This window comes from Diaporthe amygdali (genome assembly GCF_026229845.1).
Source record: "Diaporthe amygdali strain CAA958 chromosome Unknown NODE_8_length_1307975_cov_65_857355, whole genome shotgun sequence".
Taxonomy (NCBI): domain Eukaryota; kingdom Fungi; phylum Ascomycota; class Sordariomycetes; order Diaporthales; family Diaporthaceae; genus Diaporthe; species Diaporthe amygdali.
The window spans coordinates 967,769-993,637 of record NW_026517028.1 but is presented as its reverse complement, the minus strand read 5'-3'; the positions used below and the strand labels follow the sequence as shown (position 1 = coordinate 993,637).

At 53.4% G+C, this 25,869-nt stretch overlaps 8 protein-coding genes across 8 annotated transcripts; 4 read left to right on the top strand and 4 right to left on the bottom strand.

Moving 5' to 3' along the window:
• Positions 1 to 800: 800 nt before the first annotated feature.
• Positions 801 to 1,727, top strand: J7T55_013547 (short-chain dehydrogenase reductase sdr; the record flags this gene model as incomplete). The annotated part of the gene is made up of 2 exons (XM_053141352.1): positions 801 to 1,345; positions 1,568 to 1,727. The coding sequence occupies 2 exons, from the start codon at positions 801 to 803 to the stop codon at positions 1,725 to 1,727; spliced, it is 705 nt and encodes a 234-aa protein (XP_052995887.1).
• Positions 1,728 to 4,615: 2,888 nt separating this feature from the next.
• On the top strand, positions 4,616 to 5,132 carry J7T55_013546 (uncharacterized protein; the record flags this gene model as incomplete). Its single annotated transcript, XM_053141351.1, has 2 exons — positions 4,616 to 4,686; positions 4,745 to 5,132. The coding sequence occupies 2 exons, from the start codon at positions 4,616 to 4,618 to the stop codon at positions 5,130 to 5,132; spliced, it is 459 nt and encodes a 152-aa protein (XP_052995886.1).
• Positions 5,133 to 6,249: 1,117 nt separating this feature from the next.
• On the bottom strand, positions 6,250 to 7,635 carry J7T55_013545 (ropy-4; the record flags this gene model as incomplete). Its single annotated transcript, XM_053141350.1, has 4 exons — positions 6,250 to 6,312; positions 6,377 to 6,691; positions 6,781 to 7,236; positions 7,327 to 7,635. The coding sequence occupies 4 exons, from the start codon at positions 7,633 to 7,635 to the stop codon at positions 6,250 to 6,252; spliced, it is 1,143 nt and encodes a 380-aa protein (XP_052995885.1).
• Positions 7,636 to 8,846: 1,211 nt separating this feature from the next.
• J7T55_013544 (uncharacterized protein) lies at positions 8,847 to 9,197 on the bottom strand (the record flags this gene model as incomplete). The annotated part of the gene is made up of 2 exons (XM_053141349.1): positions 8,847 to 8,928; positions 8,998 to 9,197. 2 exons carry the CDS (start codon positions 9,195 to 9,197, stop codon positions 8,847 to 8,849), a joined length of 282 nt encoding a protein of 93 aa, XP_052995884.1.
• A 1,504-nt stretch (positions 9,198 to 10,701) lies between these two features.
• J7T55_013543 (uncharacterized protein) lies at positions 10,702 to 11,004 on the bottom strand (the record flags this gene model as incomplete). Its single annotated transcript, XM_053141348.1, has 1 exon — positions 10,702 to 11,004. The coding sequence occupies one exon, from the start codon at positions 11,002 to 11,004 to the stop codon at positions 10,702 to 10,704; it is 303 nt and encodes a 100-aa protein (XP_052995883.1).
• Positions 11,005 to 11,466: 462 nt separating this feature from the next.
• J7T55_013542 (uncharacterized protein) lies at positions 11,467 to 11,913 on the top strand (the record flags this gene model as incomplete). The annotated part of the gene is made up of 1 exon (XM_053141346.1): positions 11,467 to 11,913. One exon carries the CDS (start codon positions 11,467 to 11,469, stop codon positions 11,911 to 11,913), a length of 447 nt encoding a protein of 148 aa, XP_052995882.1.
• A 1,931-nt stretch (positions 11,914 to 13,844) lies between these two features.
• Positions 13,845 to 15,677, bottom strand: J7T55_013541 (uncharacterized protein; the record flags this gene model as incomplete). The annotated part of the gene is made up of 1 exon (XM_053141345.1): positions 13,845 to 15,677. One exon carries the CDS (start codon positions 15,675 to 15,677, stop codon positions 13,845 to 13,847), a length of 1,833 nt encoding a protein of 610 aa, XP_052995881.1.
• Positions 15,678 to 19,866: 4,189 nt separating this feature from the next.
• J7T55_013540 (chitin synthase I) lies at positions 19,867 to 22,662 on the top strand (the record flags this gene model as incomplete). The annotated part of the gene is made up of 3 exons (XM_053141344.1): positions 19,867 to 20,043; positions 20,097 to 21,868; positions 21,924 to 22,662. 3 exons carry the CDS (start codon positions 19,867 to 19,869, stop codon positions 22,660 to 22,662), a joined length of 2,688 nt encoding a protein of 895 aa, XP_052995880.1.
• Positions 22,663 to 25,869: the final 3,207 nt, after the last annotated feature.

The following is a 25,869-nucleotide window of genomic DNA, read 5'->3' as shown; positions in this document are numbered from 1 at the left end:
CTCACTCAAATTCGGCCTCGGTTAAGCATATGTTGAACATCATGTTAGATACCCTTGGAAACTGTTTTAATGCATGCTTCTATTCCAGCATAGCTTGTGGGCTTTTGTAGAACAAGTGCGTGAACATATGGAGACATAGCGCAATGTGTATAAAATAGCCCTTTGCCTAACAAATAAGTATGCCAACTAGTGCCCTGGTGTCAACAGCGATTGCCGCGAGTACGACATTGCTGACCGAAAGCACATCACCGTGAAAATCGGAATAGGGATCGAAGGCATGCTGTTCGGCCGAAATCTTAATAGCAGGCAGCCAGGCAAACGCGAGAGCTCTCGCTCGTAGATAGTCCTCCCCGCATTGCCGGCTACGACCATTGGCTGGCGGGACCAACCGCGCGGTACGACGGGAGGGTTCTCACTAAGCTCTGCTCCCTGATCGGGTTGGGCTGCCCGTCCGTGTGCGACATGAACGCCAGCATGCGGGCTGCGATGGCGCCCCGACTTGTCCGACTGTCCGGTGCTTCCAAATCAAGTGCTGCGCGGCGCGAGGGCATTAGTAATGGCCGGTTCGCGTTTGCTTGCGTGGAAGCGAGGGGGCTGTTGTTGCGTATTGTAGCACATCGGTCTCGATGCCTTGGCTTCCAGTGGCCCACGACAAAGGATAAAAGGGAGGAGCATGTCTTGTGATACAGGCTACCTTGAAGAAGTCGGTCTTCTTCTCATCACAAAGGCAGCAACAATACCAAGAAAGTCCTGACAGAAAGAGAGCCTCGTCATCCTAGACCTACCAATTAGAAACCAAAATGGGGACCTCGGAAGTAGCTATCATTTTCGGCGTCGGCTCCAATATCGGCACGGCGGTTGCAAAGGGCTTTGTCGACGCCGGGTACCGCGTGGCGACCGTCTCGCGCTCCAGCCCGTCGTCGGCCGACTCCTCCTCCAACCCGTATCACATCCAGGCGGACCTCTCCGACCCGGCGGCCGTCACCGGCGTGTTCGACAAGGTCAAGTCGGCCGGGCTGGACTTCCCGTCTGTTGTGGTCTGGAATGCAGCATCCCTCACCCCACCACCAGAGCCGGAGAACCCGCTGTCTCTCGCGGATGCGGACCTGGACAAGGACATAAGCGTCATGATCAAGTCGCCCTACGCCGCCGCCAGGGCAGCGGTCAAGGTGTGGCAGGGCCAGAGCGGAAAGGACGGGAGGAAGGGCACATTTATAATGACAGGGAACTTGCTTCCGAAGCAGATTCCCCCTGTTGCATTGTATACATCGCTCGGGATCGGGAAGTCCGGTGCGAATTTTTGGGTGGGCATAGCCGATGGTGTGCTTAAGAACAAGGGAATCCGGTATGTTCTCTTCCTTCCCTTTGTGCTGTTGTCTAGTCTTTCTTGGTCTGTCACGTTGGGTTGTCACAAGCCGCCGCGCAGCGTAGGGAATACGCATTTCCTCTGCCCATGATGTTCTCCTCGGCCACCAACTGTTCTTCACGTGTTCACCTGCCCGAATCGCACAGGCTAGCACAGCGGCACTAGTTTTCCCCAGCACTTGCTGATCATAGAGCACGCTAGATTCTTCTTTGCCGACGAGCGAACCAAGGACGGGGCCCCTGTTGGCAAAACTCCAGATGGTGCAGGGCACTCTTCGATTTTCCTCAGCATGGTAGAGGGAAAAGAAGACCTGCCTTATTATGTCACATTTGTCGATGGAAAGTACCGTAAATTTGACTAGGACGTTGTTGGTCTGAGTGTACTGACGGCCGTTGCGAGGGAGGACTCTGCATGAGACCAACTATGGCTATCGACTTCTCGAAAGCTCGTTCTCCGCAGTAGTCAGGTAGCACGCTCAAGCTACGTGGCTAGCATGCTGTGTGAGGGCCTGGAGGGCCGGGCGTGTCTCTGTGCGTCGCGTGGTATGTGGCGAGTGTACTTAGTTTGAAGTCATCGAATCAAGGACTAGTCTTCCCCATCTTCTGAGATTGGCATTAGTCTAGGGCTGTTCTAAGCTCCCTAGAAATGGCCCCAAGTACATGAGCCGGTCTTAGATTTCCCGGCGAATGGCAGTTGTGGTGTCTCGGCCGAACATTTGTGATAGTCTGGTCCATGTTGAACTGGTGTTACCCGGAAGCTGCAAAGCGCGTGAAGCCTCGCACAGAGCCACTAGTTAAGTGTAGCATCTCCGCGGTCCGTCTCGAAATTCGATGCCCAACGCTCATGTCAAAAATTACGAAGGCAGTAGACCTGTAGCCAGTCGGTAAGTCCTTGGAGGATAATGAATGACGTGCCGTGGTGGAGAGTGAGTCATGGAAGGTAGAGGCAAACAAGAAGGAAAAAAAAACAGAAAAAAAATCATTTTTTCACACCATGTTCCAAGGCATTCCCAGGGGGCACCCGGGGCCAAAACCGGCCATTTCGCGCTTCCCCAGATTCCGGACCGAGATCATCAGCCCTGGAAAGATCCACTTGGACCGCGAACAGCCGAGGCCCCACTGTAGGGAATGAATGATGAAGTCGTGCTAAAAACAAAACAGAAAAAAATCTGCCGGGCGAGGTGACCCTCCTGGGGCGATGTCTGCTAGTGCGCTGTCAAAACCGCAGCTCCCCTACCGGCCTCCTGGGCCTGGAGCTCCAGAAATGAATTGTCATGACACCACGGGCTGCGCGACTTTGCGTCATCAGTGGAGTGTCGAGCTGGCACAGACTGGCTGTAAGGCAGACATGAGGAGCTCACACGATTCAAGGAGCTTGCTCTCCTCGCGTTGGCTCTCGAGCTTGGCTGACAACACCGCAACGGTGGGCCCTCTCCAGGCTTTTTCAACACGTAAGTGCTGCGCATAGTGTGGTAGCTTGGGGAGGTGGTGTTGCTGTGGTGTCGCATGCAGCTGCCTGGTTGGACGTGAGATCTGCAGCGATCAGTTCCCCCTGGCATCTTCACCAATCCACGCCAGCCCTAAAATCCGGGGTTGGGGAGCCTCCTCCCTTCACCGACTTCAGGGGTACATGCCTGGGAGGGAGGTAAATACTACCACCATGCGTGGTATGTAAATTTGGACACGTTCGTCACATAGATTGGCCCACCCACAGTCCTTGGAGAAAGGTGGGAGCTCGACTACCGTAGTTGACAAGAGGAAAACCTCCTCTAAGCAGTTGGGAATGCCTGTAAAAATACACACAGCGGCACACAGTACTGCCATATAGTCAAACTGGTGAGCCACCGCAACGGGTTTCATGAAGCTACGGAGCAGGGACAGCTTTTGGAGGTGGGCGATTGCGACAGTCGATTGCGACAGCTCGCAGCTCAAGCAAGAGCTTCTGGTGCTGCTCTGCTGCTCGCCTGCTCGCCTTCCCGCGTTGAACGCAATCTTGTCCACAAATTGCAAATGTATCGTCACGGAGGGACGAAGGAACCCGCGGTCGAATCACAATCTCGCGAGGCAGTGCATGGGCATCGTCTTGTTGTCGACTCGAGCCAACGGTTCGCAGCCGCTTGGCGAACCCCGGATCTCAGTGACCCTATGTACCGTGACCACTGCGGGCTTGTGTGGGACGGGAGACCAAAACAAGCGAAACAAGATGGTGGAAGGGTAATTAGAGATGATTTTCATGCCAGCTTCGTGGTCTGGCGAGGGGGTGACTGAAGGAGTGACCGAAGGGAGATGGAGACAGAAGAGAGACAGAAGTACCGTGGCGCGCCAAAGACGGCGGGCGAGGTACAAAGGGGGCCGAGGCAGGGCATGACTAAAAAGTGTCGCAGGGAGGAATCGATGGGGTAATGGTTACCCCATCGAAAGCCAGGCCGCCAGGTCTTGTGACAAGAGTCGAGACGCCATTTCGTAACTGAATGGTCATCCGGCATCACGAGCCACCTGTGCCGCCCCTGGCCACCCCTGGGCACCCCCTGAAGGCCCTGCGAGTAACTGCCGTTAACTGCTAAGCGCCAGCGCGGCCAGGCCTGAGTCCTCACGGCTGCCAGCGGCCAGGTCCATTGTCTGCCCATGTGTTTTTGCAGTCCTTTCAGCGGCCTCTCACTGCCAAGCGAGATGGCGTTGCAAAGACTTTTCCACCCTCTACCACACAGTAATGCCATTTTTGCCGCTCTCCCCCATAGGGTAGGGCCATAGCCCACGGCCCCAGTCGCCTGCTCATCCGTTCCCAAAGCAAACCTGGCACGTTTCCTCATTCCTTGGTCGTGACACACCATCCTCTCTGGTGAAATTTTCTTCACAACTGTCATAGCTTGATGAGCAATTAAGCCGCTATTATTGTCATGCCCATGCCCATGCCCATGGTCACACGGTTGGTTGCCACGGGGGTTCTAGTGGAATCCCCGGCTCTGTGTAAATTTCTGCCCCCAAGAGGTACTATGTACTCCCTCTCCCATATGAGTCCCACCTCTCTTATATCAAGTCCCCCCTCCTCACCACGCCCTCAGACCACACATCGTGGGCCCCTCTCTTGAAAGTCTAATCAAGTGATACATACTCTACTACCCATTACATTGCTGTCAAAGCTCCTGAAGCCTCAGTTCGAATATTGTCTGCAAGCTGTCTCTACGCACATACACATACACCTACAAACATATACAGACACATACACAAACACACACATATACATATCAACATGCCCAACTACTCGATCACCGAGCCCCACCCAACAGTGGCAGCATCGACCTGGTGCCATGCCGGTCGTGGGTATGTTCTTCCCCGCTCACCAGATTCCACACGGACCTTTCACTAACCCGAGCAACAGAGGCGCCGGCAACTTCTTCAAGGCTCCCAAGGCGGTGACATCGCCCTCAGGCGTGCCCACCCCCATCACACAGACCATCAGCAACTCGACCACGGCCACGAACAAGTTCCACTCTGGCCGTGGTGGCGCCGGCAACGCCCACTCCAGCATCGAGCGGCCCGTCATGTCCTTCGAGGCCGAGTACGAGCGCAAGGAGCGCACCGAGTCGGTCACGAGGCCCGCCTTCACCGGCCGTGGCGGCGCCGGCAACTTCAAGTCCGCCTCCAGCAAGCAGTCCCGCAAGGGCAGCGACGCGTCCACCATCAGCAACGCCTCCACCAAGAGCGGCAGCAGCACGCGGTCGGGCTTCATGGGCAGGCTGAGTGCATCGCTGTCGAACAGACAATAGGTTCCTGAGACCCTTGTGAATCTGTGTCGACTCCGTGGGCAATGGTTGTCTTCCCATCGGTCACGACTTGCGGGAAACAGGTCCTAATTAGTGATCTGGGTTACGGTCATTCTCGCATTCACACATGCACACACACAACATACCCACTCATGTTTCGGCGTTAAAACGGTTACCCTAAAAAAGTTCGGTTGAGGAATTAGCGATTATTGTTATGTTTTGGGCAATTGCGAATTTCGGGGGCCTCAGTGCAGACAGGAAGCTCAAAAGAGAGATGGACCTGGATCTGGTTCGACAGGAGAACTCGATCACCCCTTGGCTGGCAGACTCCAGGGCGGGAAAGGGAATCATTGCGGGCGGCGTTTGTTCTGGTGAAACAGAAACCATTCTGGTGTATCATATACCCCTCAAAGCGATTTGTGTTTTTTGCGAGACATTTCCGCAACGTACAGCATGTATTGCACTTGCCATATCTATTCCAACATGAATTGTCATGAGAAAATGCGTTCGATGAAAATATCAGTAATTCAGACTCCAGTGGCCGGTGCTTGCTATGAAGTTCAATGTTCGAAAGTGAAGATGGAAGTTGCGACATAGTTCGAGTGGGTGACATCGCAAATCTTACAGGTTTGCCTGGGCTGTGTGGCAGTTCATGCCATGTCGTGAAGATGAGCCGCTGTGGGGAGGTCGTTTCGCGGCTAGAACAACAACGCCTCGCCATACTCCAAAGTTTCAAAGGGAACTAGCCAGGCTGCTAGGTTACCATCGGGATCTAACCCAAATTAAGATAGTGCCAGAAATAGCACTAATGCGAAATAATTGAGCAGCAAGATGTACTCAGAACCTCTCAATCAAGTGGCATGGCTTCTTCGTCATCCGTGGGTATCATTTCTCCATCTATATGAGATCGCAACTCCGGATACAGCAGCAATGATTGCCTCTAGTTGAGTCGCTACCCATCAACTACTACTCGCACGGTCCAAGGACCACCCCCGCCACCAGGCAACATGAGTACGCGCTCGCTCGCTCTTTCGTTGGTGTTCACTTCATTCCTCACATTGTAGAACCTTCCTGTATGGAATTTAATCTGTCCTTCCAGCAACATATAATCTGCCCTGGCTTATGTGAACTTGGTGTGGATTATGTCAGGGTTCTCGTGCCAGTCGTCAATGCTGACCCACATCTATTCACCACATCAGTCAGTCATTGCAGAAGTGAAAGTCCCCCCCACGGGATTCTCGACTCACCTTTCTAAATGTGCTGAGGCCAGCCAAGATACTGCCACCGATCCAGGTGGAGTACTTCCTCTCGGGCGGCGCAAAGATCTTTATCCGCATGTCCTTGACGGCCAGCCTCTGCACCTCGGTCAGCAGGCGGTCGCCAAAGCCCTTTGTGAGCGTGCTGCCGCCGGACAGCACAATGTTGGAGTACAACGCCTTCCGCAGGTCCAGGTCCGTCCTGTTAATCGAGTCAACCACGATCTGGTGCACGCCCGGGTACTCGAGACCGATGATCTCCGGGTCGAACAGGATCTCCGGTGCTCGGAACCGTTCAGCGCCAATCTGTAGCACGTGTTAATAGGCCAGCTAGTTCCCCTCGTGTGGTTGCAATGGGTAGCGCAGGTGAGGGGACCTCCGTTCCATGGACGCACCTTCATCTTGTTCCCGTCGGGCAGCGTGTACTCGACCACCTTGTTCTGGTCCAGCTTTATCTGCGCCCAGTCCTTCTCCTCCTTCCTGGGGTCGTGCGCCACATACGTGACCGCCTCCTTGATGTGCCTGACGACCTCCTTCTCGGCGCTGGTGTGGAACACGTAGCCGCTCTTCCGCAGCAGCGTCTGCAGGTACTCGGTGATGTCGCGGCCGGCGACGTCGATGCGCTGGATGCTGTTGGTGATGGCGAAGCCCTCGTACACGGGCACCGCGTGCGACACGCCGTCGCCCGCGTCAAGCACGATGCCCGTCGTCCGCCCCGACGCGTACAGCGACAGCACGGCTTGTATGGATGTGTAGAGCGCGGGCACGTTGAACGTCTCGAACAGGATCTGCGCCGCCGTGTCGCGGTTGCTCCGCGGGTTGAGCGGCGGTTCTGTCAGGAGCACGGGGTGCTATGGCAAGGTCCTCGTGATCAGCTTGGGTCCCCCGGGAACGAAGCCTCCTGCCGAGGCAAGACAGGGTGTGTATGTGTGCAATCTCACCTCCTCACTCAGCGTCTTCAACCCCTCGTCGTAGACATATCCCCAGATCTTCTCCATGTCGTCCCAGTCCGTGACAATGCCGTGCTCCAGGGGGTACCTAATCTTCAGCAGGCCCCTGAGCTCTGTTGCCGCCTTCTGCCCAATAAACACCTCGCCCTCCAGCGCGCCTGCGAGGACTCTGAGGTGCTTGGGCCGTCCCACGAAGGAAGGGAAATAGCATTTTGGCAGGTCGTCGCCAGCGAAGCCGGCTCGTATCGTGCCGGACCCATTGTCCAGCACTATGGGCGCGTTGTGCAGGGAGTCTGCCATGTTATACCCGCTTCAACCGTCTTCCCCTCCCAGTTTCACGATATGGAGGATAGCTAGCAATCGTAGATACACCTTGCCCCGGTGTGGGCGTGCGTGGGGGGCGCAGGCTGGTCACCGCTTTGCCTAGGGGGCCGGCTCTATCGCGTCGTTTGGCGGCTCTCTCTTGGGGCGAATCACCTCGGGCCTCTCGTCATGACGCGTTTCAATGAGTTCTGGAGCTTTTCGTCAAGGTGGGTCGCGCTCCGAGGTCGAGCCGTCCTGGTGGTGTCGCTGTGGTGGTCGCTATGGGCCTCTTCTTTGGGTGGCAGAACGTCAACTGGCACGAGCCGCAGAGGACGCGATTCAAACAACGTTCCGCCAAACAGATCAACAGGGGTCCCTTAGCTAGCGTGACTGGATTGGCTTCCGCGGAAGCGTGGACCACATGCTGCCCCATGTTTCAGCTGTCAAGCTTGCCTCGCATTCCTTCACCTCTACATAGCCGAAAGAAGAAGAAACGACAAAAAGTAGAAAAGCAATTGGAGAACGGAACTTGCCAAATACTTGGTCGTTAAAAATTGACTACCGCATTTAGAGCCTCAGGACCGGAAGCTGACTGCATAGCCGGAGCTGAACCCTAAATGTATGTGTCCGATCTAGTTCATTCTCCAAGGTAGTTGTAGTTGTGTCCGTCTAGACTCTTTTTTTTAAGTGATCTCAACAGCAGCATCAAATATTATCCAGAATTCCGTAAATAATGTGGATTCTGAGAGTATTTCCGCATGGCTTAGATTGTAATCCGCAGTGCATCAATATATATCATGGTCCTCCGACATGACAAATACACTCTGTCTTGAAACTATGCATGTTCAATGAAAACCATCACGTCGACTCACTAATCCCCTATCAATTATTCAATATCGTGACCAAAAATAAGCCATGTGATTTCATGTAGTGGGACGAATCTACTTTGCCCTCACTTCGGACACACATCAGAGCACCTAGAACATAAAACGAGACATTCATTTCGAACAAAGTAAATTATACTCGATAGAGTACTTGAAACTATTGTGGTATTCTAATCCCAACCCAAAATTGACCACATATACCAGAACGCCGAAAACTATGCAAGATCCGCGATGGGCAGAGCGCTATGCAGATATAATGCTTTGGTCCCCGTCACGTCCATTACTCCATGTGAAATTTCCTCTCAGTGGAAGCCAAGACACCATCTAAAGGGCGCCGATACGGCCGTCCAGAACCTGAGCGGCGGCGTATGGCCAGCCCAGGATGATACCGAAGCCAGTGGTGTAACTGGAGAGGAAACGTTAGTACAAATGCTTCCCTCTGTGAATGTAAGGAAGTTTAAGGTTAAGTACTTACATGACAGCCTGGGATCCGACCCGCTTGACCTGCTTTCCCCAGCTGGCACCCTGTGTTGAGCTGTTGATGGGCAGGCGCTGGAAGGGGTGAGGCTCAAAGGACCGTGCCATGTTGCGCATTGTGCGCATCACGGAGAATTGCCTGGTTGCCTGGGCCTGGGTGGAGGCACGGATGGCGGCGCGGGCGACGATGGGAGACATATTGATTGGTGATTGCTTTTGTTAAAGACAGGGAGTGTCCTTGTATGATTTGTGAGTTGAGTCTGTGTGCGACTTGAACCACAGTGGTGTCACTGGCGTGTCTCTGATTCGATGAGTGGAGAGAGAGTCGTGCGAGCTGTGCGAGTGTGCGAAGTTTGGTTGCTGCAGGTACGGTGTGATTCGTGTGGAGAGGAGAGCTTGTGTTCCCAAACTAGGTTTGTGTGGAGATTGGTCTCAGGTGTTGATACACTAGGTAAAAAGAGGTTGATTGGAGATGTTTCTCTTTAGGGCTTGAGCCTTAGATGTTGTGGACTGGTGATGATGATGATGAGGGAGCACAAAAGCATTGTTACAGTGGTTTCCCGTCCGGGCCTTATAAACCCATGACCTCCATAGCTGTACTCAGCCGGACGAGCCTTACCTTTCCGATCTATCAAAAATTTCCCCAGGAAGGCGTTCTCGTATGGGCAGATGGCCAGATTGCCCGGCGAAGATTTATCGTGGCCATCCCCGCAGAGACGGATTTAGCAGTGTTTGGCAGGGCAGGTGAGGACCAGGCCCAAATTCGGCGCGAGGCCATCATGCCATTCCGACAAGTGAATGAGCAGATGCGCAGGCAGATGACGGCCTAAAGGGGCAGGGGCAGCGCCGGTCGGTGCTGGCCATTGCTGGCTATTGCTGGTCGAAATGACGGGCGTGGACGGGGTCGGCGCAGCATAGAAAATAGAAGGATGAAATGGCCAGACCACAGGCGGAAATGGAGTGACCAGACGTTCATCATGGGCTGATCGGGCCCCGCCGAGAGCCAGCAGGGCCAATCGAGAGCGATGGAGCCTTCCCCAGAGGTTCGCATGGCCCAAAACAGCCTAACGCACAGCCTCTGTCGCTCCAGTACCGCGTCCTCGGGACAAGCTGGCCATGCTTATGCATTTCGGTAATGCTACAGTAATGAACAATGCACTCACTCCTATTTCGGGCTTTGCTTGTCAAAACGTGCTTGCTTGTTGGCCAGGGTATCGCCCTGGAAGCGGACCCTCAATGTCCATACCCCTAACAAGTTTTCCTGCATTTGCCGACCATCTGGCGATTAGTCGCTCCTAGTCTTCCCGCAGCCAAAGTCTTCAAGTACCGTGCCACCGGAGTATGCCGAGAGCCTAGCCAATGTCTACTGTCTAATTCGCCTGGCTTATACAGCTTTGCTTCCGTCTGAACACAACTGCAGTTTGACAGCTTGGCGTCTGAAGACATCTATGCACTAGCGGTATTCTTCCGCGAAACGCGATAAAACCCGAAGAGGCGACATCTGTGTTGTTGTATTGTCTCCATCGCTTTCTGTGGAGGTACAACGTCTCCACAAGTCTTTTCCTACCTAGTTTCAATACAGGCTATTTTGCGACCGCTTTTGTGAGAACAGTACCTCTTCATCGACAAAATATCTGAGACACTTGAAAATTGATTTGGTTCCATGCATTGAATCTTACGAGGAGACAACCCGCGCATGCAGTTACTTTGCTACTTTCGCAGATTCTACGTCCTTCAAAGCTACCATTGTCGTTGACGTCTTTCTGATTCCTCGTTTTGCTAGCATAGGGGCCCGGTCGTCGATGACTCCTGCACGCGTGTTGTTATCGCTCGTTCCAACGCTCGTGCTTATGACGCTGCGCCGAGTCCCGAGATCCCTCAGCTGCTGCAGGGTTCTTGCTCTGTCGTTTTGCTCTTTACCACTTGCGTTGAGCGCACGCTTGCAGGCCGTCTCAACCGTGGTGCCAAACCAGCCACGTTGCGTCGGCATCTTGGACCAGATCATTTTCTCATGCGAGAAATAGTGATGCCAAGCTGACTACTTCTCGAATAGGCGTTTTAATCCCAGCTGCTGCCCCAAGTACCCGTCTGGAAAGAGGCTGCATGGTAGGAAGGCTCCCGGCGACGATCCTTGTGTTGAGCTTGATAGCATGCCATACCGAGATATCGAGTGAATCCCACAGCCAGTCGAAAGAACTTCCGAGATTGTACAAAAAGACCGTCTTGATTCTGAACGCGATGGACCCGAAGACTCCCAAACTAAGCACCGCGATGAGCGATATGCGTGTCCGGCGGTTCACGTTCAGATTCCAAAAGATAGGAGTTGGGATTTCTCACCGCGGATAAGACGGCCATGGCAATTTCCAGTACCACGGTGGTATATCTCAAGCCTCGAATGCAACTCTGAGTCCATTAAGTGCCCTTAATACTACTGTCTCACCGCATAGCCGGATTGCTGCATTGGAATATGACGGTCAGGTGCGAGAAGAAAGTCAGCATCAAAGATTTCTCACTAGAACCCCACGGTGTCACAAAAAGGAAGAAGTGGGTTTGGTTGATGACTGCGGTAGCCATCTTGCTGGCCGTCGTTGAAGAACTGCGGTCTGGCAGACTACTCAGACACCTTGGTGGATATCGCCCTGATATCGAGTGCTCTATCACCCCCGGAACCTTGGTGGCACCATGGATCAAGCGGTCTGTCAGCTCACAAAGATACTGCAAAAAGCCCAGGCCCGTAATGACAACCATTGCAGTCGCGATAAGGCATTTGTACGCAGTGTGTCTCCCGATCCTCAGCAAAGCCAGCCCAACAAAGACTCTCACGGTTGCGATAGCGAAAACGTATATCGGCCCCGAAATCACGTTCATCATCATGCCCTTCGGTTACCTCGCGAGGAGAACATCTCCAGCATGACGTGTTATTCCATGAAGGGGGGGGGGGTGGCGCTCGGACGAGAGAATAGCCAGGCACATAGGTACATTCTGAAAGAACTTCGCGTCAGACTTCTTTTTCACGGGATCAATGGGTTAAACGGGGGAGGTCAAAGTACGTCCAACCCGAATTTCTGGACGATCTTGATGCGAAGAAACACTCGCAGGGACATAACGACTAGGGCTGGTAGTGTGCACACTAGGGTGGCTGCGGTTATTATGCCTGTCTAAACGATGGCTGAATGGTGGTGGTGATGCACGTCGGACGGCCAGGCGATGACTGTTCAGTGTGACGGACTGCTGCTCAATAGGAGTAATGGCGTCGTCCTGATCCACGCGCTCACATCACCAAAGTGTCACTCGAGGTTGATCCGAGCATCCGAGCCAGTTGTCACCGAGCGGCTAATGATGGGTGTAAAGCAGTGATTGATCCAATTTGTTTCTCTTCTATATTTTGTCTAGATCCCATTTTTTCAGTAAATGCTCAAAATTCTTGACTCCCTCCCGAAATTCGGCTTCGTTCACAGAGTCTGCACCACCGTCAAACTGGTTCCAACCATTCAAATTGGCTCCCTGGATGCGTCTGCCCGGATTGCCGAGTCCGGGACGTCTGGTAAAGGGGGTAGGCAGAGCCCTTTCAACCCAGGCCTTGACAGGCAAGGGAATATCGTCCCACTCCGTGGTTCCTGCCATCCTGGTATTGGCGTTTGATAACGGTTATGGTAGGATGGGCAAGACAGCCGGACCCAACCAAGTTCTGAATTTCGGAGATGGCTGTGGTGGCTGTGGTAGATGCAGGACTCCGAGCCACGTGTTTAGGAGAGACAAAAGCATTGTTAGGCCTAGGCGTGTGCAATTCCTGAAAGACCCGGCCATCCCTACGGTTGAGGACTATCTGCAGTGTGGTTATGCTGTGGTACGCCGAAGAAGATAAATGAATTGTTGAGTACGAGACCGTTTTTCTATATATATGAGAAGCGGACCGAGGCCGTGGGCAACTTGATAATACCAAAATTACATCCAAAACCCTCAGAAACATGGCTGGATATCTGGACAGGTTGCCAGCTCTAATTTTCACAAGCACGGAAGACGGAGATGCGAGTGTCCGGCGTTGGACGCCGTTAGCTAGTCACAAATCGGTCAGCTAATTTGTTCCAGATATCTCTCAACATCGAGATATCAGAATAGACCGGTGGGAGTCACGATGAGAGCATTAAGACTGGAATGTCCTTCGACCAACACTTTGCCCTTAACGGTCAATTGGAGTGAATCTCATCCCGCAAACGGCCCAATCACTTGGATCTTGAGACCTAAACAAGAAATTTTACTAGACTAAGACGGATTTCCAAAAGCGATTGTTGGAACTAGTAAATTCGCAAGACAGGAAACATGCCGATTTGAGCAGTTTTTGGGGATGACTAAAACGTAATTTCTCATTCACGGCAGCTTGTTGGCTACTTGGGCTCATCACACAGCTGCATTTTTCATAGCAAATGACTATTTTTGTGAGTTTCTGGTCTATTCATCTCCAAACCCATCCAATCTCGTCAATGATTTGGCTGAGTGAGTGTGATTTCCTTCCATCAGCAATAGCCTCAATGATGCAGAAGTCGTGTTGCCTGCTTGTAATCTCGCAATAACGCCATCGTCCCGAGACTCCCACACCTACTCCTCCATTTTATCGTCCAACTTCTCATGAATGTCTCCATGCACAGTTTGTAAGGTATGGCATGACTTCCATCGTCCTGCAAGCGGCTAATTGCATCGTCCTCCTCGAAAGACAGGGAGTCGCCAGAAACATTGAGTCGTCATGCGCGGGTCTCCTTGCCTATTGAAGGCAAGGCTGCACAAAGGAGGAAATATTGCGCTGTGTTACAATAGCTCCGAATCCCGACCCCCCGGAGCCTGTTGAACTCAACTCTGCGACTTTCTGTTTGCATCGCTGCAATTCTCAGCAACATGGCCAGTCTTCCCACAGAAGCCGCAAGACTTCAGCTCAACCACGCGAACGGTGATTTGCTCACTGACGCGCACAGGAGAGGCCGCCATGGCTCCATATAGACCGTCATGGGTTGCGAAGTCGACATGAGCGGTGCCGCTCTTTTTGTTTATGAATCTCAAAGACCTCACGGCTCCAAATTTCTCCATAGCCTGACGGAGCATACTCATTGTTGCCCTTTGGTTTGAGGATCGAATGTAACCGCTAGTTGTGCCTGGCGTAGGTCTGCGAACTCGTCCTGAGGGATCCTGTTGACGAGTTGGGCCGGTGCGAGACGTTGAATTCTCCGGCTTGACAGTCGCATCCTTCGTGGTCTTGTTGAACATGCCCACGGTAGACAAGTTCTGAGAAGATGAATCCCGCAAGCTCGGGTGTGTCGTCATTTGTTGAGTGTTAGATGCTGCGTTGGCCGTTTTTGTCTTGACAGCAGCAATAACATCAGTAGCACATTTGTCCTTGTCGGCTGGTTTGACATTCTCCTTTTCGCTCTCCTTGTTGGCAACTTTCTTGTTCTTCCTCTTCTTTGACTGAACAGCCTTGGCAGAAGTTGGCTCTTCATTGGCACTATTGACACCATCTGGGTGGGCGGGAGAGAGGGGAGCGGTGCTCGAAGCAAGTGTGCTAGCATCTAGTCCAGACTTCTCGGGCTTAGGAGTGGTGGCCTCCTCGTTACCCGCAAGAATGTCGTACGGGTTATTAGAAGCGAACTTTCCTCCCGAAGGATGTGCTCCCTTGTCTTCATCCGTTTCACTGCAGTAGTCAGAGTCACACTCCACGCTGGCCTTGTTCGTGTTACCGCTCTTGCCAGAGATGGACTCATTCGATGCCTGTTTGGTGGAACTCGCTGTCGCGCCTTTCTTGGTCTTGAGTTTCTTGGTTCTGGTATTTCCGGTGTTGGACTTGCTTGCATTAGACTTGTCGACGGTGAGCTTCTCACTCTGGGTCTGAGGCACACCAGAAGCCTCCATCTGCTCTTGCATCTCCATTTTCTTGCGCCTGTTAGATGACTTGGTGAGACACAACTGGCAAAGAAGAGCCGAGCAACAGGGACATTCAAAAGCGGTCATGCCGCGCCTCGCCGAACAAGCGGTACACTTGAACTTCTTGGTGTGCTGGACCTTGTCACACAGGTCTGAGTGAAGGCAAGTACGGAGTCTCTCGTCATTCGAAACGGTGCCGTTGTCTTTCCATCGCTTCTCTTGTTTCTCCCTCTCCGCATCTTGTAAGCGACGCCGGGCCAAAGCCTTGCTTACTTCCGCTTCCTTTCTGCGAGCTTCCTCGGCTTCTCGGCGCAGGCGTTGCTCCTTCTCGCGCAGTTCTCTGGCTTCCTCTCGCAGCTTGCTCTCCCGAGCTCGGCGCTCATTTGCTGATTTCGCATCCTCGTAGGCTGACTTGCTTTGCGAGGAACCACGACGAGGTGAAGAGCGAGACGAGAAGAAGAAAACAAAGGGGAACCTGAAAACGAAGACATCATCTTCATCAACCTCCCAGTAGTCGTTGTCATCTTGATTCAAGATCGAGGATTGCGGAGGATTGTCATATCGCGCGCGTTTGGCAGGATCGGAAAGAGTTTCGTGGGCCAGCTGCAGTCGTTGGAAGATTGTCGTGGCTTCTTCCTGATTGTCGGGGTTCTTGTCAGGATGATGAATGCGGGCAAGTCGTCGATATGCTGAGGTGATCTCGGCTGGGGAAGCTGTTTGCTCAACCTGGAGCTCAGCATAGTAGTCGAAGGACGGTGGAGGAGGCATCTTGACCAGGTGGAGAGGTGAGGGCAGAGATGTGGTGCGATTTTGTCCACTGATGTGCAAGATGACAGACTCAGTTATGCGAGTGACACTGGTCTTGGACTGTCCACTTTACGAAGCTGGGACAAAGTCCAAAATCGAAATGCCAGTCTCTGAAAGTTACGAATTGGAAAGGCAAACGGAGCAGGCTGAAGGCAGACAGGGCTCATGTCGACCAGGGCAGAGAGCGGCCTTGCGCGCCTGGCCAATTTTTCTTTCTATCCAATGGCCATGGAACTAATTCTGCAGGTACCCATTGAGAACTCTGAAAATTCTCTGTACTACCGAGGTAGGTATTGCCCAATCTTTCAATTGCAGTGAGTCTACAGCTCGTTTGCAGGCAGTCCGCTTTGATAGAAAATTGTCGGTGCCGTTTCGGCGACGTGTAGGTGGGTCTGGGGTAGCTGCAGGTACGGACAGGGGTCCCGGTGGTCCAAGCCATGGACATGTACTAAAGTGCCCAAGGTTGCATGAGGGTGAGCCCGACTACGCAGTCGGTACAGAGTTGCGATAGTAGCCATTGGGCAACTATATGGCTATGGTAACACCGGACGTCACACGGAAGTCTCCAGGTGCTATAAAATGTAGGAACAAATGCCTATAAACCTTCAAGATGGCCACTGCAGAACAATCTGGCAACACGCTGGACTCCCAACGTTGCAGGGCTTTTGAAGAATGTGTGGATAAAACCTTACACTCTGCTGGCCTTCAGCTTTTATCTACACAGGCTGTTCAAAATTCAGTGTGCAGGAGAGCCTCCTGCAAGTCAAATTTTTCAAAGAAGATAGCAACGAAGGGAGACTCCTTAAACAGACAATAATTGAAAGGGCCATTCGCGCTTATGGTATCATCACAAGACTGTCAAGTCTAGCATCACCACAGCCAGGAAGTCGACAGACAACTGCTCGGCAAACCGCACTCACGGCCAAAAGCAGCCTAAGTTATTCTTGCAAATGGTGATCCTTTGCGCGGGTACACTGGTACTGTTGCAAATTCCACAAAGAGACAGTGGGACATGCGGATCAAGCAAGACAGGTAAAAATAGTTGCTAGAGTATCTAGCGATTGTTGAAGGACTTCAATTGAAGCTCCAACAAGCTCCAGGTTGCGTCTAGGCCACGCTAAGTCACGAGTAAGCCGACGGGCCTCGACCAAGGAGATGGCCACCAGCCCTCTTGAAAGGCCACAGATATAAACATGTTTTAAGCCAGGTGGCCGAGGCCACGGAACTAAGACCGGCCTCTGCTCGCTTACCTTTATGGGCCAATTGGCCGCCACGGCAAATACTGGCTAGCAATTCGCTCTTTAAGGCCAGCCACAGTGCTGTAAACTCCTATGAGGATAACATAGGTTGAACATGTCACCTATGTTACGCAGAACGGAGTAGATGAGAAAGAGGGAACGGAAGCTAATGCACTGCCTGAGAATTACAGATCGCCGCCGAGACATAAGAAGACAATTCCTGCAAGAGCCTTTTACAGCCGACCTGAGACTATATGAGCCTTGTTGAACACTCGTTCCAAGGGATCCGGCGGCCCTGCGACAATTCAAACTGTTCCTGCGCACCCGGAGAGACCAAGCAGGCTGGGGGCCGAGTCGAAAGGGCACGCCTGTAAGCATTGACTTGGGGCCAACCTCGTCGGACTGATGGTAGTCCGATCTCAACAAACCGAGTGAGGCCATGGGTTTGTCCAAGAGGGAACCCAGCGAGACGGAGAATCACGGCATGTTTGCCGACAGCGCATGGCGTAGTAGATATGCAAGTGGTTGCCGTTAAGCTGGCAAATGTGGGAAGCAAGTGAGGCACAGTGAATATATTGTGGGGTGCATTCTGTGACGACGACGCGGCAAGCTTGTTGAGTGGATTGGCATCTGCTCTGGATCCCGGACCCCTGGGGCCGGAATCCTGGAGGTGCCGAAGGTGGCGGCGAGCTTCTTGCAGCTCTGCTCTGCCGGCATTGATGGTGTGGCGAGTTGGTGTTGCTATTTTGGTAGCTGACGTTCTTTTGCCTGTGACACTCGGAGAGCCGTGGCGGGATCTGCTTTTAGTTCGGCCGGATTGGAACATGTTGCCAGGGGCGATGATGCACTTTTCCGAGCTGGTCCGGTCTGTCAGTCTGTTGGATGGGTGCCCGTGCAGGTGGCAGGTGGCTAGTATGAGCTCCCTCTTGCAGGGCGATGAAGCACCGACGACCGCGCCACAGCCAGCCAGCGGCACCATCCCAGCATCCTCGACAAGCTGATGCCGTGCCTACCCAACCCACTGTGGGGAGCGCCACTGCTGCTCAGGCGCCTGCATCCTGTGGGCGTTCTGCGAAGTGGGCGAGTGGGCTTGTGGAGTCTGCGATATTGAGCACAGCCGAAATCTGGGAATCGGTTTAATTCCGATGTCTGTGTGAGACGCAGTTGGTCACTCACAGCCCTGGCTTGTGGCGGTCTCCACCTTGTAATCCTTGGTTGCTCACCCAACCGCCCGTCAACAGTTGGTTTTTTTTCTCCTTCCGAGTGACTCCATCGTGACAGCGCTCTCCGCCTATGGTGACTCGATACACAACACAGCAGAGGAACTAATTTGTTGCTGCGAATTGCGTATTCGGGATCGGGTGGGTACTACGTCAGAGGCCGACAGGAAAATAAATTAGGAGGCCGCTCGCATGAGAGTGACGAAACAGGGTAGCAGCGATTCAATCACCCAAGACAGCTTGGGACAGCCTGGGGGTGCTGTCGGCACGGTATCAGGATAATCAGTGCAATCAGCACACGCACGCTGAACCACGGGCAACTGGAGATTGTGACGTGCGTACTCCCAGTCTCGCAGCTGTTCGCAACGGTCGCAGTGGTATACTAAGCAGGTAGGGAATTTATTACCACCCATCGATCGTCACCTCCCAAGGCCCCCCAGGCCCATTGCAACCCCTGCACCACCCCCACAAGGCCTCTGCACAGGCCAATGAGGCGCCCCAGCGGGCCTGGGTGACCCCGGGCTAATTCCCTCCAAGGCGACGTCACGGGTAGCTTACTGCGCCTCCCCTGTGAGCCTGAAACGACTCCTTCTCCCCAGCCAGTGCCGTGCCCGCGTTGATCTCAAGCGCCCCCTTCATCATCCAGACGGCAGGACGGCCACACAGCCAGACAACGGACTCCCAACCTCCAAGCCTCGGCCTAAGCCCTCGAAGCTCTTGGGCGTCGTAGCCAACCAACTCGACATCACCGTTGCGAGATTTGCCCGGAACTCTGTCTTTTCCTCTTGCCAGATTGCCGCACCGAGTTCCAGCCAGTCGTCGTCCGAACCAGCGTCGCATCCACAACTGCCCCGTCTCTATTTGCATTCTGCCAGAACTCTCAAAGTTCAAGCGAAGCAAGCAGAGCAAGCATCGCGCCCTCTCGCATGACCCCAGGTGCAGAAAGGTACCGCACGGAATAGGGGTTCAAACCACCACAGCCCGCCGCAGCACCTTTTTCGAAACCGCCGTCAGTGCCCATCGACTTCAGTCTCTCCCACAGTACTCTTGCTCCACTACACACCCTTGGCACATTCCCAAGGGGTACTATCGGGGGCAGTGACCAAAGACAACCTCTGACACAGGTCATCACTTCACGACAACTGTGGGCTACCAACTTGGTTCGTGGCCCAATATACGTCCCAGGTTGTGACCCCTGGACGAGTGACGGAACGACTCCAATAACCATCCTCTGCTGCGCATTGCCAGAACACAACAACCATGTCGTATAATCGATTAGGCAAGTATCCTACCTGCCCCCCTCCTCCCCTACTACTCTCTTGCCCACTCCCGTCCCCTCGCTTCGCGTCATAGGTAGATCAAGACATTCCTCCCCTCTCCCTGAAAACCCACACTTCTCTTCACCCTGCCCTACCTTACTCCATACCTCCATTCGCGGTGTGACATATCTTGCCTACCCGCCCCGCGCGACCTCCTCTCAAAGCACAAAGCCAGGAGCTTGCACCTTTGTCCACAACGACGTACAGACCGTGGCGCAGCTCCCTTGGTCCAGCTGCAAGCCACTGCTCTGAGGGACTATTCAGATTCTCCGGCGGCGACTCTATATTGCCTGCCTCGCACTTTACTTCGTAGCCGAGACAAGTATCTAATCGCAAGAACCACATAGACGACGACTACTACGACCATCACACGATGGACCCTCATGCCCACAGGACGCCTTCGCCGGGCCACCCGCTCCAGCATGGCTACCAACTCGACGACAATCCCTATGGCCAGAACCCATCCTCGTCGCACCTTCAAATGCCCTTGGGTCCGCCCGGTACTGGCAGGACGTACACCCCTGCAGATTCCCTACACATGCAAACAGCTGTGAGTACGCCTGTAGAGCTGCATACTGTGATTCCCACTAATCTGTGAGGCAGCAATCAATGGAGAACATCGGGGGCCGTAACTACGACCAGCACGTTGGATACCAAGACTATGCTGTTAACCCCGAGGCCCACCACGACGGCTACTACAACCAACCTTACGAACCCCAGCCGCAGGCAGCGCAACCGGGCTTTGAGCAAGGTTTCGAGTATGATGATAGACGACCAATGCTGCAACACCAAGATTCTAGTATTAGCGCAGCCTACAGCGACCAGCCTCAGCAGCAACAACAGGGAGGAGGGCTCAAGCGCTGGAAGACCGTGAAAGAAGTGTTGTTATATCGAGGCAACTTGGTGTTGGACTGCCCTGTTCCGCCGAGGCTGCTGAATCAGGTCCCCCACGGCGACCGAGACGAGTTCACCCACATGCGATACACAGCAGCAACTTGCGATCCAAACAATTTCTACGACGAGAACTTCACCTTGCGACAGAAGCTGTTCAGCAAGACCAGACACACGGAATTATTCATTGTCGTCACAATGTACAACGAAGATGAGATCCTTTTCGCCAGGACCATGATCGGTGTGCTCAAGAACGTGGAGTACATGTGCAAGCGAACCGAGAGCAAGACCTGGGGCAAGGACGCTTGGAAGAAGATCGTGGTTTGCATTGTCAGTGACGGTCGTGCCAAGATCAACCCCAGGACGAGGGCCCTCCTCGCTGGTATGGGCGTGTACCAGGAGGGCATTGCCAAGCAACAGGTCAACAAGAAAGATGTGACGGCTCATATCTACGAATACACGTCACAGGTTGGCATGCAGATCAAGAACGATGTCGTCCAGTTGGTGCCGAAGCAGCAGCCGGTCCAATTGCTGTTTTGTTTGAAGGAAAAGAACCAGAAGAAGATCAACTCCCACCGATGGTTCTTCAACGCTTTCGGTCGTGTTCTGGACCCCAACATTTGCGTTCTGATTGACGCAGGAACAAAGCCTGGCGGTAACTCAATTTACCACCTTTGGAAGGCTTTTGACCTAGAACCAATGTGTGCTGGTGCTTGTGGAGAGATTAAGGCTATGTTGGGTACTGGTGGCAAGAACCTTGTCAACCCACTGGTTGCTGCCCAGAATTTCGAGTACAAGATGAGCAACATCCTCGACAAGCCACTTGAGTCCGCGTTCGGCTTCATATCGGTGTTGCCGGGTGCCTTCTCAGCATATCGATATGTTGCTCTCCAAAATGACAAGAATGGTCTGGGTCCTCTGGAGAAGTACTTCGCCGGCGAGAAGCTCGAGGGTGCTGGTGCGGGTATCTTCACTGCGAACATGTATCTCGCTGAAGACCGTATTCTGTGCTTCGAGCTTGTCACTAAGCGGAATTGCCATTGGATCCTCCAGTACGTCAAGTCGGCCACTGGTGAGACTGATGTTCCCGATACCGTTACCGAGCTCATTCTGCAACGACGTCGGTGGCTGAACGGGTCTTTCTTCGCTGCCATCTATGCTATTGCACACTTCTACCAGTTTTTCCGCTCGGATCACTCCCTGATGCGGAAGCTGGCCTTCTTTGCTGAGTTCACGTTCAACACTATCAACATGATCTTCGCGTGGTTCGCTATTGGCAACTTCTTCCTGGTCTTCAAGATATTGACAACCAGTCTGGGCGACGACACACTCCTGGGCACCGCTGGCAGTATTCTCGGCGTCGTATTTGAATGGCTATATGGCATCTCGCTCATGACTTGTTTTGTTCTCTCAATGGGTAATCGACCAGCTGGTTCGGGGCCATACTACATGGCAATGGTCGTCTTCTGGGCAATCATCTTTATGTAAGTCTAATCCTATCTGAGCTTGTGAATATGTGCTGACCAAGCTGTGATCTAGCTACCTGATGTTTGCGGCCATTTACATCTCTGTGGTAGCCATCCAGACGGACATCAACGACGCCGACGGTTTCAATGTTACCGATCTCTTCAAGAACCAAGTCTTCTACACGTTGATTGTCTCGGTTATGTCGACCTACGGAATCTGGCTGATTGCCTCGCTTCTCATGTTCGACCCTTGGCACATGATTACGTCTCTTGTGCAGTACATGCTGCTGACCCCGACCTTCACCAACATTCTCAACGTTTACGCCTTCTGCAATACCCATGATATTTCGTGGGGAACTAAAGGTGATGACAAACCGGAAAAGCTGCCGTCAATCGATCTCAAGGACGGCCAAGGCAAGACGGATCTTCCCGATGAGGGCGATCTGAACGCCCAGTATGACCGCGAACTGCAGGTCTTCAGTCGTAAGCCTGTTAAGGATTCCAAACCCCCCACGGCTGCTCAGCTCGACGAAAAGCAACAGGACTACTACCGTGGTGTTCGTACAGTGGTCGTCCTGGCATGGATGATTTCCAACTTTGCGCTGGTCGCGGTCGTATTGAGTGCTGCTGGTTTGGAAAAGATCGGGACGTCAGCAAGTACCACTCAAGACTCAGATGCGGCGGACAAGGCAGAAACGACTAGGACGACCATCTACATGGCCGTGGTGCTTTATTCCGTGGCTGTGCTCTCGGGTTTCAAATTCCTCGGCGCAATGTGGTTCCTCGTGGTCAGGATGTTTAGGGGTGTCTGATGACGAAAAGAGGAGCGACGACTTTGATGAACAGCTTCTTGGTTTTCTTTTACATTTCATGTTCTCCTTTTATCATTTCACGCGTTGCATTTTTACTGCTGCGTGGTCTTCTGGGGCCCTTCTGGCGTGCTTTACGTTACATACCCATGTTTTTCTTACTTTGGAATGAATTTCGCACGGTGAACGAATTACAAGGCTCTCTCAAAAATGCGTTACGATGCGTTTCATGTCATTGGAAAACTTCACAATTTCTTTTGGCCTTACCCTCATGGTCAATTTCGTGTTTCTTCTCGCTGCCTTGTTTATCCTACACCGACTGGATCGATGTTTTTGCATGCCATTTCAATGATTCAATAACCAGGACTTGTTCAAGTGTTTTACTGTGTGTGTACTTGGCTGGACTTATTCTCTTGGTCGAGGTACTCTCTTGGGGGAGTTGCTTGAATTCAAAATACCATCGGACTTTCATGGCCATTGCGGGCACAGTCTGGCATTGGCCTGAGAACCCGGCACGGATATGAGAGCCAGTGAAGGAAAGGACTTGAAGTCCGCCTAATTTCAGGGATGGCGCAGTACATAAGATCCCTCAGATAAATGATTAGAGGATTGTTAAATTACCTGCGGCTAGTATCAATCGTGCGCTGTATTAGGAAGCCCCGTCCAGGTGAAGTTCAACAAATACCTTCTCCCATGGAACCTATGTTGAGACAAATGGGGATTCCAGTAGATTTCACGAATGACCGAGAACTATGCTTTCTCGTTGCGCCCATCAGCAAGCACATGCATGGATGACCTAGATTCCGGCCGCGAAACGAATTGCGAGAGACTAATGGGAGGGTTGCAGAGCGGGAGGCGACCTCACCACGTGAGAACATGGTCCTTTGAACGGACATTTTTATCAATCAACGACCCAGGAGACTGGCACGTCTGTTCTCCTGGTGCAGTTCGATCCCGGCACGGACATCCTCCCCAGTCCATCGCGTGTTGGCAGGGTTAAGGTGAAGACTAAGGCCCGAATCACCTCGGCTGCAAGCTCGCCTAAGCACCTTCCAAAACCAACCCTTCCCGGCCACGACGGTCCATGAGCTCCGTTGGTCGGTACCACGATTCGTTGACTACCTCGGCGGTGTGAGCCATGGGGCCATTTGGGTAGCGAGGTTTCGACAACGTTGGTGATGAATGTGTGAGATGAGTGGATTCTTCCCTCCTTGAAGGAAAAAAGAAAGGTGAGCCTCGCTCAGTGATATCGAGAGGAATTATAGCTGGCCCCCTCTTTCCTCGGCCGAAAAACCCCTGGCCACCTGGCTTGCTCACCTGAAGCCTGGACTTCCGCGGACAGCAGCAGCAGCATGGGTAAAAAAAATAGGCAAAATATTTCCGAGCTGGTGCCACTGGGGCGCCTCAGAGGGGCATATCCACTGTGCCTATGAGCTGATGTGCCAGGCCTGGCTGAGACGACCACGTACGCACATCTGCAGTGCTCGGCCTGCCAAGCTACAGGGTGGTGGTACCTACGGTGTCCGATTGAGGGGGCCCTAGGGGCCTGCCGATCCGCCGAAGAGCCAATCTCATTCTCACTGAAGTTTCCGTTTTTGATGGATTGTGTGGTCCTCCGGCTTGGGACCTTCTGACGCCCCCGCGGCGGCGGCTGCGACAGCGACAACGACGGCGTCGAAGGTGTGCCAGTGGTTGTTGCCATTCATCTCCGACGAACCTCAAATCTGAGGTCTGGCCGGCCAGCATAGAGAAATCCCTAGGTGGACCCGCTCACCGCTACGGCCTTTACGTGTACTGGCGCTTGCGGACCGTCGCGGCTGGGCGAATCCTTCCCTCCTATGCGAGGTTGTGCACGGCACAAGCGAATCTCCACCACGCCTCTGTTTCACGATGCAGATGAGCAATGAAAGCACTGTTCGGCAGGCGGCGCCTTACGGGCACCCGGCGTCGCGATCAGTTTGAGGCCATGGGCCCAGCCACACGGACACAAACACGGACACGGACGCGGCCATCCTGGCTGTCCATCACCTCGTGGCCATCGTTCACCTCGTGGCCAGGAGGTGCGCACGGATTGATGGCTGGGCTGACTTGTGGTCCTTTTTTTGGCCCTTTGCTGCCTCTTTCTCCAGGTGATCACCTTTTGTAAGCTCGCTTTCGGATGGGGGAGGGAGGGAGGGGGCGCCACATGACTGCTTTTGGTGTTTCGTTTCGCACAGGTGATGTGCGGTGGGGCAGGCGCTGTGTGCTGGGTGGAGCATGAACCCAAGTTTGTCTGTCTTCCCGCATCAGAGGAGGGGAGGGGGGTTCCTCGGGCTTTTTACTTTCTTCTGGCATCGACAAGTACCGATCAGGAAGGTGAAATGGATCCCTCTCGCGACGTGCAAGGCAGCGATCCTGGCTGCCAATTTAGGCGCCCGTGAATCACTCCTCATCACGGTGCGCTGTGCTGCGTCGGCTTTGCTTTGCGTGATGCGCGGTGCGTGATAGGAATGCGGGTCCCCCTCGAGTCACCAACCGGGTCTTTTTGGTTGGTGCGATAGTTGATCCTTCTGCCAACTCGAATGGCTGTGGTATTTTCCGTACCTCTACGCTATAGCCTGCAGAGACCTCTCGTCCTGATTGATGCCAGCATTCACGACCTCGGAAAACTCTTCATGGCCGGTCCATCTCATACAGATTACATGGAGCAGTGGGTTGAGTGTTTCGTGGGGGATGGACATTGTCATAGGCGTATGGCTTGTGGATCTCTTGGTCCCATGTACGGCCCCGGTTGACGAACGGCACTCAACCGGCCCACGCGGAAACCCGAGGCTAACACTCCGGGGAACTTCACGACAGCGTCCTTAGGTGGGCTGGTCATTACACAGTCAAGTCAGACATGATGAGTGCCGGCCCCCTGACGAGGCTCAACGGGTCCCGATGCCAATCTCACTGCTAGCCATCTGGACGATGGAAATTCTCCGAATAGAAGCAGTCGGGCACTCACGACAGGTGGGTTTCCAAGAAGTTTTTTTGTCAACATCCGGTTCCGCGGCCAGGAGAAAACGTGCAACAGGGCGGGAGTACTTAGGGGCCTTGAGGCGCCAGATAAATTGAAGTTGTGGAGTCTCCATTGTCACAGCCCCCGAGGTTCGCCCTGGCGAGACTGGACCCGCAGCGGTAGATCATTTCCCGTTCGTATCATCACCGACCGACCCTCAGCCCGGTAGG